At 32.9% G+C, this 12,336-nt stretch overlaps 1 protein-coding gene across 1 annotated transcript; it reads left to right on the top strand.

Annotated features, from left to right (window-relative positions):
- The first annotated feature begins 6,552 nt into the window (after window positions 1–6,552).
- On the top strand, window positions 6,553–10,454 carry LOC114728737 (LRR receptor-like serine/threonine-protein kinase). The gene is made up of 2 exons (XM_028915680.1): window positions 6,553–9,609; window positions 9,730–10,454. Exons 1-2 carry the CDS (start codon window positions 6,744–6,746, stop codon window positions 10,200–10,202), a joined length of 3,339 nt encoding a protein of 1,112 aa, XP_028771513.1. The 5' UTR covers window positions 6,553–6,743; the 3' UTR covers window positions 10,203–10,454.
- Window positions 10,455–12,336: the final 1,882 nt, after the last annotated feature.

Below are 12,336 nucleotides of genomic sequence, written 5' to 3'. Positions count from 1 at the left end.
AGTTTTCAGTGGAGCACTTGGAAAGGTCTTAAGAAGGAAAGTGAAGTTAGAGAGAAAAACAAAAGCTAAAGAGCCAAAATATGATTCAAACTAATCAATCCATGAGATCATCCTAATCCTTTTGAATCATCCTAACAGATTTTGCTCGTGAGCACCACTCAATAGAAAGGACAACATTCCTTTATGTTTTGTAATGTGCGAAATTAGAAGGGATGCTAGCGAAAATGATACAAATATTTTCACTTCTACAAGGACCTCTTTAGTTATCAGTACAATAAATCTTAGATTTAAGAGATGATATGAAAATTTATGGATGTAAATATATGATCTAAATCTCTGGTTATCATCTGATTACAAGATGTAAAACTTAACCAACAAGCAGTTGGTTGATGTGGTAAGCAGTCTTATTTTTATAAGGGAAAAATACAAGTTTAAATTATGACTGCATTTATTAGAAGTATTTTAACTTTGGATGCTTCTGGTTTGATAGGAATTAATCTTCAAGTCTAAAATAATGTTTCCATTGCATGAAGTAATATTTAGAGATAGATTAGAAAATGAGTCTCAAGTATTTGACAGCAATATTATCTATAGTTAAGTAAGGTTGTTTTCCAATTATGAATATATGGTTTCAGGGGTGGCATTAAGTGGACGATTTAGGTTATAATCACAAGTTGGAGGAAATGGGACCAAAAGATTAGAACGAAACAAGAAATTATTAAATTGCATATTATTGAAGGTGATGATTATGATCTTAATGTGCATACGTGTGTGAAATGGGGCTGAGCAACTTGGCAGCTCGTATATCTTTTCGGGGAAGATGGGACCCTTGTGATGAAGAGATTGTTGATGGGATCTAAGGGTTGATGTCAAGTGACAAATCTTGTTTTTGGATGGATCAATTTATAATTACTGTTTGGGGATTCAAAAGTCCACATGATGTGCAATCCCATTCACTAATTGCTCACTCTTTCATTGCACGTGTGCCTTCCCTTCAGGACAAAACTGTCTCTTGATAGTACATTACTATACCTTCCCTACGTCCACCCCTTTAGGGTAGGCCTTATTGCAAATAATTTGAAGCAAACTTGGAATTTATCTAAAAAATTAGAAATTGAATTGACTAATCTTAAATAGATATGTTAAAGTTTAATTTTCATTGAAAAATTTATTGGTAGCCATATGGGATTATCTTAGAAAATGGGATGTAATTAAAATGCTCTCTTTAGTCTCGAATATAAGAGAACATTTTTATAGAGATATTGGTTTGTGTCAGAATATTAATTATCTTTTTTGCTCATTCTCACTCATTTGTTTCATAAATAAGAGTGTTTTTAAAAAATAAGTTATATTTTTTTTATCTAGGTAATTCTGTTATTCATATCTTATAAAAAGCATGTTATATGTATCCTTTTATTTTTCTATAATTAATCATGGTTCATAAAATTATTTTGTAAATTGAGTTTACTTAGGACTTCTCATCATGCAGTCACCTCTCTTTTGATTGAATAATTTGGGTTGCGGAAAGTAACTTTGTTTCAACCAATGATCTTATCGTAATGACATCATCAATAATGGACCCATTAAAAATTGATGGTTATGGTATTTTAGTTAATTATTGAGATCTAAAATCATGTTCAATTGGGTAAAGTCATGAGTGATGGAAGATTATATGACAGAATAGACATGTTAATCTCTTTTTAATTTCATCCCCCATTTTTAACATGTTAATTAAGCTCCCTTAAAAACGCGAGGAGTAAATTGAAAATAACAGAGAAAGCCCATGCAAAATCGAAATAAAAACATTGGAATTTAGGTGAATGAATCTCCTCAAATTTTCCTAAGAAAATAAATTTGTTAAAAAATATTTTTCAAATTTTGTAAAAGATAAATTTTGATGAGAAAATGGCAAATAAAGACATCCCAATACGTAAAATTACTATTTGAGACCCTCAATTTGAAAAATGACAAATAAAAATCCGGTTTCATGTTGTAAATATAAAATTTTGGTAAAATGTCTGAAATGCCCCTCAGCTAAGTTGTGGTTTAGTCAACTGAAATTGTTATTAACTAAAGTAAACTTATTATTTCTCATAGTCAACTTATCATTTGGTATATTTCAAACATTTTATCAAGATTTTATATTTATAATATGAGACCGGGTTTTTATTTGTCATTTTTCAAATTGAGGGTTTCAGATAACAATTTCACATATTGGGGTCTTTATTTGCCATTTTTTAATTTTGATCAATAAATTAATAAACGACTAAAATTAATTCAAAATAAGTTATTTTTAAAAAAAAACAATAAAATTTGAACTAAAAATTTAAATGACAAAATCTTAAAACCTCATAAAAACATATTTGCTGTTGTGATGAGGATAATTTGCTGTTGAGTCATAAATACTATGGCAACAGAAATCATATTAATTGCATAAATAATTTTTTTAGATTTGATAATATAAGAGGGTAAATTTGCTGTGAGTTTTGATCTTGATGTGATTAGACTAATTAACTAACAAGAAATGCAAAAGGGGGTGTCGTTGGTTAAAACTTTTTAATTGGTGATTAGATAAAAACACAAGTGTTTGACCAAAAAAAAAGAAGATAAAAACACAAATGACATCATCCCATTCGTGTGTCTCAAGCTCTCTAATTAATTACAAAGAAATCCTCTCTCTTTCTTTGAATAATAAAACTTAACTATTCAATTAGTGGTGGGGTTGCACTTTGAGGATCACACCCTTTCCACAATTATTAAATTATTGTGTCCCACTCATTGAATGTAGCCTCATTATTTATTGATTAAATGGAAAACCTTTTGTGTAAGTTGAAATTAACACTTTTAATTTTTCTTTTTCTTTTTAAAAAAAAATAAAGGATCAAATAAACTAACATTCTTAGAGGCATCAAAAGATTCATAATGCACCTAAGCACAGTCATCAAATGTTTAAAAGTTAAGGATGTTCAATGTATCCATATCAAATTCAAGGGTGCTAATTAATCATCTTTAAGATTCATTTTTTAGGGTTTGCTCCTAATCCCATTCACATCATTCATTTCTTTTGGCTTGCCGTTGTGATTAGGAAAAAAAATATTTTTTTTAACAGACTGTTAAAAGTTTAGAAAATCAAGTTATATTATTCACAATTTATAGATCATACAATTATTGTATATTTATTAATTTTTGTAAATTGTTTGGAAGTCAATGATTAAAAAATTATGGCAAAATACATTAAATTTGTTTTAAAACTCCAGGTACAACAATTTTTCGGTGGGTGAAAGTACTTTTTAACTATGTGTAACAATTATGTGAAAAATAGAAGATATTTGAAAATAATTAAAAATATGTTGTGCATGACTAAAGAAGAATTGCACATGCTCAAAGACTTGGTATACTATCTTTGATTCTTAATACTACTTCTAATCATTAATATAAGAACTAGTTTGACTTGTAATTTAGTCCTAAATATAAAATCTTAATCCATTATTTTCTTATATTTATCTATTTTTTAAAAGTAATTATTGTAATAATTGCACATGTTAAATATTTCATCAAATAATAATTATAGCTAATATACATGACCGGCAATGATATTTTAGAAAAGATAATATCTATTTATTAAAAATAACTACCTTAACAAACTTTTTTAATCTACTCAAATTGGTCAATTAACTCTAGTATAAGAGTTAGTTGATTAATTTGAGTAGATTAAAAAAATTAGTTAAGTTAATTATTTGTAATAAATAAATGTTGTTTTCTCTAACATACCTTTGAATTATCATTTGATAAAACTTTTAACATGTATAACCCTTAAAAGGACTACTTTTAAAAAATAAATAAATATGAGAGGCAAAATAGATTAATGCATTATGTACTTAAGATTAAATTAAAAGTCAATCTAGCTCTTATTTCAAAAATCAGAGCTAGTACTTTGCACAGTTAATTTTCTAATCAGGAAAATCTGATCAATTTCTAATCATTTTCAATAGAGAGAAACAATAAAATAATTTTAACATTTTAAAAATAATCCTTCAAGAATAATTGCTTTGAGGTGGCAAATTTATAATTAGATAAAAGATAATAAATATACATCATGCATGCACACCCACGCACTAACATTCTTAACACGATAATGCATGTTCATTAACATTAAGCTGTACTCAAAAATTATTTTTAAATATCGAAGCTGATGTCCATAGAATCTCTATTACACTCTTCCAAATGCTTTTAAAAATTAACCGAACATCGCTGGCCAAGGAAAAAAGATATAACCTAACATTATAATATACATAACAAACATGCCTTTTTAACTTTGAAAGAGATCTTTCTTAATTAATAATTTGAAAAAAAAAGAGTTAAAACGGCTCTCAGTAAAATTTTATTCCCATTTTAATAATCTGAAACAGAAGGAAGCGTATAAGTCACATAATGTCTGATTTTTTTAAAAAAAAATTCACAGACAAATATCTTCTTGGTAATTAATAATAACCATTCGCATCAGGACTCTTAATAATAATATTTTAATTTACAAAAATATATTAACACATCAGTAATATTTGAAAACTCAGTATTTTAATTCCTTTAGAATTTCTTCTTGTTTAGCCTGTGACTGATCATGATCACATGGTGGGATGAGCCACTGTAAAATATTTGAATTTCAAACAGATAATGTTTTGTTTTCTGGGAGTCATATGACTCTGATTTTCCAATAATACCAATTTAATATCCAACGTTGTCCCTTCCACTTAAGGTCACTAAGCCTTTTCTTGATTAATTAATTTTCTTTTAATTCTTTATGGCAGAAGCAACAACACAATACGACCAAATTTAATATTATTAATTAAAACTTTTTATTTTTCTTTTAATTTTCATATTCCTCACCCCCCCCCCACCCCAGGCCATGTGCACTTCAAGTCTTTATCAGATTTCACATGCTTTCCCTCAATCTTTATATAAACAAATCCAAATGAATCCATACTAGATTTTTTTTATTGATTTATTTATTAAACTAAGTTACTTAATTATGGATATCCAAAGGCTGGTCAAAAAAATAATTATGGATATTCAAAGCCTAGCTAGGCTTAATTATAGAGGCAAGCATGTGATGTGATATGATAGGAAATTAAATTAGACAGAATATGATAGAGATTTAACTTTGGTTATATCAATTTGTTTAGTCTAAGCTATACATATTTAATTTTTTAAGCGTAGTCGTAATTAATAGTGAGCTTTTATTAAAATAAGAAGATAATTAAAATGACCAAGATTGAAATCATACCATTAAACAATATTACTGAACATACTGTTAGTATTAATTAGATTCAGATCTTTTACAATAATATAACAAACAGTTAAAAAATTAGAATTAAAGTTACACAAAGGTGTCACAAGATATCCCATAGTTTGTATTTTTTTTCCCCTCATTTTTCAGGAAATCATAATTAAATTTCTTCATGTGCATTCTTTTATCTATTTTTTTTAATTGAGATGACCCAACTTACCTAAATTTACATCATAAGTAATATAAATAACCACACTATTTATATATAGTAGAGATGAACATAATTTTGTCTGCAAAAGAAACGCATGATTTTACAGATAAAAATTGAAAGAAGAGGAACAAGTAGGAACCACATGTGAGTGATTAATGAACAGGAGCCACATAAAAAGAGATGGACCACAAATGGGCCAAGTTTTTTAAGCAAATGGAAGATAATTATGATTTTGATTAAGAGAACCCATAGCCTAAACTCTCAAATTAAATTAACTAATTTCAGGCAAAAAAATTTAATTAACTAATCACTTTGATATGATAATAGCGTCTCTTCTGATTGATAATAAGCCTTTCACTGTGTGTGAGAAATGAAAACCCATCTAAATCTAAATAAATTTAATAAAATGACCCATTCTAAACAAAAGTGATTCACCAATCACAATTTTCACTATTCATAGTGCTTGTTTCCTACTAACCATATCAACTCAGTATTTTGAAGATGAAAAATAATGACCATATAAAGATGAACAACATAATAGTAGTGTCCACGTGGGCAACACATATCTATCTTACTTGAAATTTACATCATTTTTAGTCTCTTTCTCAATTTTTATATCCATCCTTTTTTTATTGAATATCTTTTGCCTCTGTCTAGATTTAAATGTCCTTTTCAATCTAGCTATGTTAATGAAAATTTTTGAGATTTTATTTTTAGAATTTTTGTTGATAAAAATTATATTTTTTAGTTATAATTTTATTTAAATATTGATCTGATAATTTTAAAATCTGTTAAAAAAATTAAGTTTAATATATGCTAATTGGGTTATTTAGTTGATTTTATTTTCTAAACTAATATTACAAACTTTGAATCCAAATAATTAAAAATTATCATATCCTTACCCATTCATTCATTATGAGGCACTAACTGATGGGAGTAACTTGTTGGAATCCATTCAGACAGCAAAAACCAGAAGAGTTCAACCCAATACTAGAGATGTTAAATGGGGAGACACAATATAAAGAGCCAAATTGTTTAGCTGGAATTGTTAAAAAACCAATATGGGTAAGACAATGTCTTCATCATTAGACAACAAAACCCATTACAATAATAAAAGAATAAAGAAGAAGCTGGCTCTTGGATCCAGATCTTCTTTCCTTCTTCATTATCTATAAACAAAAACATGGGGTTTCCCCCTCTACAATCCCAATACACTTCCCTTATTGTTCTTCTCCTCTCTCTTCAGCAATGCCTGGAGGCTTAAGAAATCGCTCACTTTCTGCCAGATTCTCCTCCTTCACCTTAGTTCTCTCAATAAACTCTCTCCTCCTCCTCTTCTTCTCCTCATGTTGCTACTCCATCGATGACCAAGGCCAAGCTCTTCTTGCATGGAAGAACAGTTTGAACAGTACAGGAGATGTACTACTAGCATCTTGGAGTCCTTTAGATTCAAGCCCTTGCAAATGGGTTGGTGTTCACTGCAACTCCAGAGGGGATGTGGAGGAGATAAGCTTGAAATCTGTGGACCTGAAAGGCTCATTGCCTTCAAATTTTCAAGCTCTCAGGTCTTTGAAGGTTCTTGTCCTGTCAGCAACCAACCTCACAGGTTCTATCCCAGGAGAAATTGGAGACTATGGGGAGCTTGTTTCTATTGATCTCAGTGGGAATTCTCTCTCAGGTGAAATACCAGAAGATATTTGCAGGCTGAGTAAACTCGAGAGTTTGTCTCTCCATACAAACTTTCTTGAAGGTAATATTCCATCCAACATTGGGAATCTCTCGAGTCTTGTGAATTTGACGCTCTTCGACAACCAGCTCAGTGGTGAAATCCCAAAGAGTTTGGGGTCCTTAAGAAGGCTTCAAGTTTTCAGAGCAGGTGGGAATAAGAACCTTAAAGGTGAGCTGCCATGGGAGATTGGAAACTGCACCAGCTTGGTCATGTTAGGCCTTGCAGAAACCAGCATTTCTGGGAACCTTCCTTCTTCAATAGGGATGCTGAAGAACATCCAAACAATAGCTATTTACACAACTCTCTTGTCAGGCTCAATTCCGGAGGAGATTGGGAATTGCAGTGAGCTGCAGAATTTGTACTTGTATCAGAACTCTATTTCGGGTCCAATCCCACGTCAACTTGCAAACCTCAGAAAGCTTCAGAGTATTCTCTTATGGCAGAACAGTCTAGTGGGGACAATCCCAGAAGAGCTTGGAAGCTGCACAGAGCTCAAAGTCATAGACTTTTCAGAAAACCTCCTCACTGGAAGCATACCAAGGAGCTTTGGGATGCTTTCAAATATTGAAGAAATCCAGCTAAGTGTTAACCAGTTGACAGGTACTATACCTCCAGAGATTACAAACTGCACTTCTCTGACTCAGTTGGAAGTTGACAACAATGCTCTTTCTGGAGAGATTCCTGCTCTTATAGGAAAATTGAAAAGCTTGAATCTGTTCTTTGCATGGCGGAACAAGCTCACTGGGAAAATCCCAGAGAGTCTGTCTGAGTGCAAAGGTCTCGAGGCAATTGATCTGTCTTACAACAGTCTGATTGGTTCAATACCAAAATCACTCTTTGGGTTGAGGAATCTCACTAAACTCTTGCTTATTTCCAATGAACTATCAGGCTTTGTTCCTCCTGATATAGGAAACTGCGCAAGTCTCTACAGGTTAAGGTTGAACGGAAATAAATTTTCTGGGTCCATTCCAGCTGAGATAGGAGACTTGAAGAACCTCAACTTCATGGATATGAGCAGCAATCATTTTGTGGGGCAGATTCCTTCAACATTATCTGGATGCGAGAAACTTGAGTTTATTGACCTTCATTCAAATTCTCTCACAGGTTCATTCCCAGAGGCTCTCCCCAGAAGTCTTCGATTGATAGATTTCTCAGATAATAGGCTCACTGGTTCGCTGAGTGGTACCATTGGTTCATTGAGTGAACTAACCAAACTCAATCTGGGAAGGAATCAACTCAACGGAAAAATCCCAGAAGAGATCTCATCTTGTTCTAAGCTTCAACTTCTAGACCTGGGAAGCAATGAATTTTCTGGAGAAATTCCAAAGCAATTGGGTCAAATCCCATCATTGGAAATCTCTTTAAATCTTAGCTTCAATCAATTTTCTGGCCAAATCCCATCCCAAATCTCCGCTCTCACCAAACTGGGTGTACTTGATATCTCCCACAACAACCTCTCAGGGAACCTAAACTCTCTCTCTGACCTTCAAAATCTTGTTTCGTTAAACGTCTCCTTCAACGACTTCTCTGGTGAATTACCCGACACCCCATTTTTCAAAAACCTGCCTTTAAGCGACCTCACCCCAAATAAAGGCCTCTACATATCCGGCGCCGACGGTTTGACTCCGGTCGACGGAGTGGGACCCAGTAAAGTCCATGCCAGATCAGCAATGAAGTTCATCATGTCCATTCTCTTAAGCATAAGTGCAGTACTTGTACTGCTCACAATCTATGCATTGGTACGTTCTCATATTCAAAACAGGGCAATCATGGAAGATAGCTCATGGGAGCTGACTTTTTATCAGAAGCTCGAAATCTCCTCCATTGATGATGTCATCAAGAGCCTGACGTCATCCAACGTGATCGGCACAGGAAGCTCCGGGGTGGTGTACCGGGTAACAATCCCCAACAGCTCCATCGGCGAGCTGGCCGTTAAAAAAATGTGGTCTTCAGAAGAATCCGGAGCGTTCGATTCCGAGATTCGAACTCTGGGTTCAATCCGACACAAGAACATCGTGAGACTCCTGGGTTGGGGATCCAACAAGAACATCAAGCTCCTGTTCTACGACTACCTCCCCAACGGCAGCCTCAGCTCGATGCTTCATGGTTCCGGAAAAGGAAGTGCAGATTGGGAAACCAGGTACGAGGTTGTGGTGGGTGTGGCTCACGCGCTAGCTTATTTACACCACGATTGCGTCCCTCCAATACTCCACGGCGACGTCAAGGCCATGAACGTCTTACTGGGCAACAGGTTTCAGGCTTATCTCGCAGATTTCGGCTTAGCGAGAATCGTTAATGAAAAAGACGACCCTCATCATCATCATTCTGATCCTAAACCACTTCATAAAACATATCTGGCTGGTTCTTACGGATACATGGCCCCAGGTATAGTATACTATATATATATATATATATATATATATATATATTGTCATTTCAAACCTGAAAAGCTTGTTTACAGAATCTTATGTATTGATGATTTGAATTGTTTTGGTAAATGTGCAGAACATGCATCAATGCAGAGAATCACAGAGAAGAGCGACGTGTATAGCTATGGAGTGGTTCTTTTGGAGGTGTTAACTGGGAGGCACCCTCTGGACCCGACGTTGCCAGGTGGTGCGCACATGGTTCAGTGGGTTCGGAACCATTTAGCCAATAAGGGTGACCCATCTGATATATTGGACCCAAAGCTCAGAGGCAGGGCTGACCCAGCCATGCATGAGATGCTTCAGACTCTGGCTGTGTCCTTCCTATGTGTCAGCACTAGGCCTGAGGATCGTCCCACCATGAAGGACGTCGTGGCTATGCTCAAAGAAATCAGACCTGTTGATCAGTCCTCAAGGTTGGATTCTGATGAACTCAAGAAGAAGGCCAAGTCTTCCTTACATGGCTCCCCCTATCCAGTTCCACCACCTAAGCGCCTGCTCTCCCATCAATCTTCTAACTGTTCCTTTCATTTCTCAGATGACTCAATCTGAAGAACCAAAAAAACAAAATCAGATTGAATAAATAAATCAAAGTAATTATAAATAAGTATATTGATATGCAAGATATATTTTTGTTAGATATCTCCTATGTATGTTTTTAAGGTGCCGTCCTTGAAATTATGTATGTATGCCAAAGTGTATTTGGGAAACAGCCTCTGACTTGTGAAAGTAGAGTGCTAGAGCTTGTGTATCAAAATCTTCAACCATTAAAAAAGAAAAAAGTCTCAAGTAAATTTGGATTAATGGAACATTTGTCTGGGAAAATTTACTGCTTTCGAGGTTCTAATTTCACAGACAATGTGTTTATAATAATAACATATTGCGAAGAAATTAATGTAGGAACATGTTTTGTTGATGTTGATGCCAACGAAGGCAAGGGGATTTCTAGGAAATAGTAAAGCCTTATCTGTCATCAAGACTTTCATCAGTGCTTGTAGAAGAAGCTGCAACAATGATTGGCAACTTTGGATATAACATTTCTTTGAAAAGAAAGAAAAGGAACTAGTAATATGATCAAATCAATTGTAGAAGGCTAGAAATATGTAAATATGTGTAAGAGATGTAAAAAAAAAATGCAAAAAGATGAAAGAAATATTCATGAAATTGATTTCTCATGTATTTGTTTATGTATTAATAATTAGTGGTTTTAAAAAAAAAAGAAATAAGATTCTTTGTGTGGATAGAAATTCCAAGCACAAAAACACAGGAAAGCAGCTTTCTTTCTTAACAGCTATAGTTCTCGCATGGTCCCTCGTTAAATAGTTCACATGTCCATGTGCTGTCTGATAAAGACTTTCCGGACATTAGAAATTCCTCCACATATCTGTAAATAAATATTATATACACACATACAGTTGGAGATTGAAAGGCTACATATGTGAATAATAGGACGCACATGCATCTTCTGAAACCCACCTTCAGCAGCCACACAAGAACAAATAGCTCCACCAGAGTCTTGTAGAAGAGGCAAAACGTGATAAACTAATTAGGTTCGAATTCCTATTGGGAGAGTGTTCACATTTAGTATTTGTCAGTATCTCAAATAAGATTTCTTCTGGTAGAAAGATATTTGTGTTCAGAAAAAGAAAAAAAGAACAAGGAACTCTTAAGTCAGTATTTTTTTGCTAATAATTCACTCTTAATTAAGTTTGTTTGACACACGAACTCATGCAATTCAACTATCAATTATGATATGTTTAAGAAATAAGAATTCATACTTACTACTTACGTGAACTTAAATTAATTTAGTAAAAATTATTGAGCATAAAACCAACTTAGAACTAATTAAAAAGAGCCACAGTTAATGTAATATTATCGTGATATATATATAACTGATAGTAATGATAGCATCAGGTGTTACCCAGCATTTCCTAAGTGGAATGCGCAAAATAAATCACATTATTCATAAATTGTAGATAGTTCATTTTATAATAGATTACAGATTTTACGATATAATATAGTGTCTTTTTTATTGTATAGAGTTTCATGCCTCATCTATTAAGTTTTATTTTATATATATAGTTTTTGCCAACGATATATCTATTGATAACTGTATTTATTGATTTTTCTTCAATGGTATTATTAGCTTTGGCCAAACAACAACTGCAGAATCTTGAGGCATATTCGCATGATGCAAGAGTTAATGGGAATTTTTTAGTCGAGGCGAGTTTTCAAAGTATTAATATAAATTATTTATGAACATTCATTTAGTACTTTTCTGATTCTAAATATAAGACCTATTTTTTAGTGTAAATTATATTATAAAATAAATCTTATATTTAAGATCGGGAAATAATAACATTTTTCGTTTGCACGAGAGTGAGGGGAAAAAAAAAAGGGTTTTACTAAGTTTGTTTTCTCCGCACTGGTTAACAAAAAAGCCAAAACTGCATCTGGTTGTCTCTCTTTTTGAATACAAATTTTTGACTCTGGAAAGAAGGTTGCGAGCAGGCAGATAAAAGTTACATTTTAATCTCTTGTGAAATTGTACAGAAATTTCTATTGATAACAATGTATGCTTGCATATTGAATTGGACCACTCAATATCTTGAGCTTACCCGACTTTTAACTGGAGGCTTTAATTACAGTTATTGCCATATTTTTTTCATTTTTGTTTTATTTTGAG

Source organism: Neltuma alba, unplaced genomic scaffold (genome assembly GCF_004799145.2).
Source record: "Neltuma alba isolate B1F8T4 unplaced genomic scaffold, ASM479914v2 tig00012567_pilon, whole genome shotgun sequence".
NCBI lineage: Eukaryota > Viridiplantae > Streptophyta > Magnoliopsida > Fabales > Fabaceae > Neltuma > Neltuma alba.
Note: the sequence above shows the minus strand (reverse complement) of the source record. Positions and strands in the feature narration are given on the sequence as shown.

Excerpts from the sequence above, each read along its gene's own strand:
- LOC114728737 (XM_028915680.1), top strand. The coding sequence starts at position 6,744 with ATGCCTGGAGGCTTAAGAAATCGCTCACTTTCTGCCAGATTCTCCTCC. Across the intron at positions 9,610-9,729 it reads TTACGGATACATGGCCCCAG|AACATGCATCAATGCAGAGA; the intron begins GTATAGTATACT and ends GTAAATGTGCAG.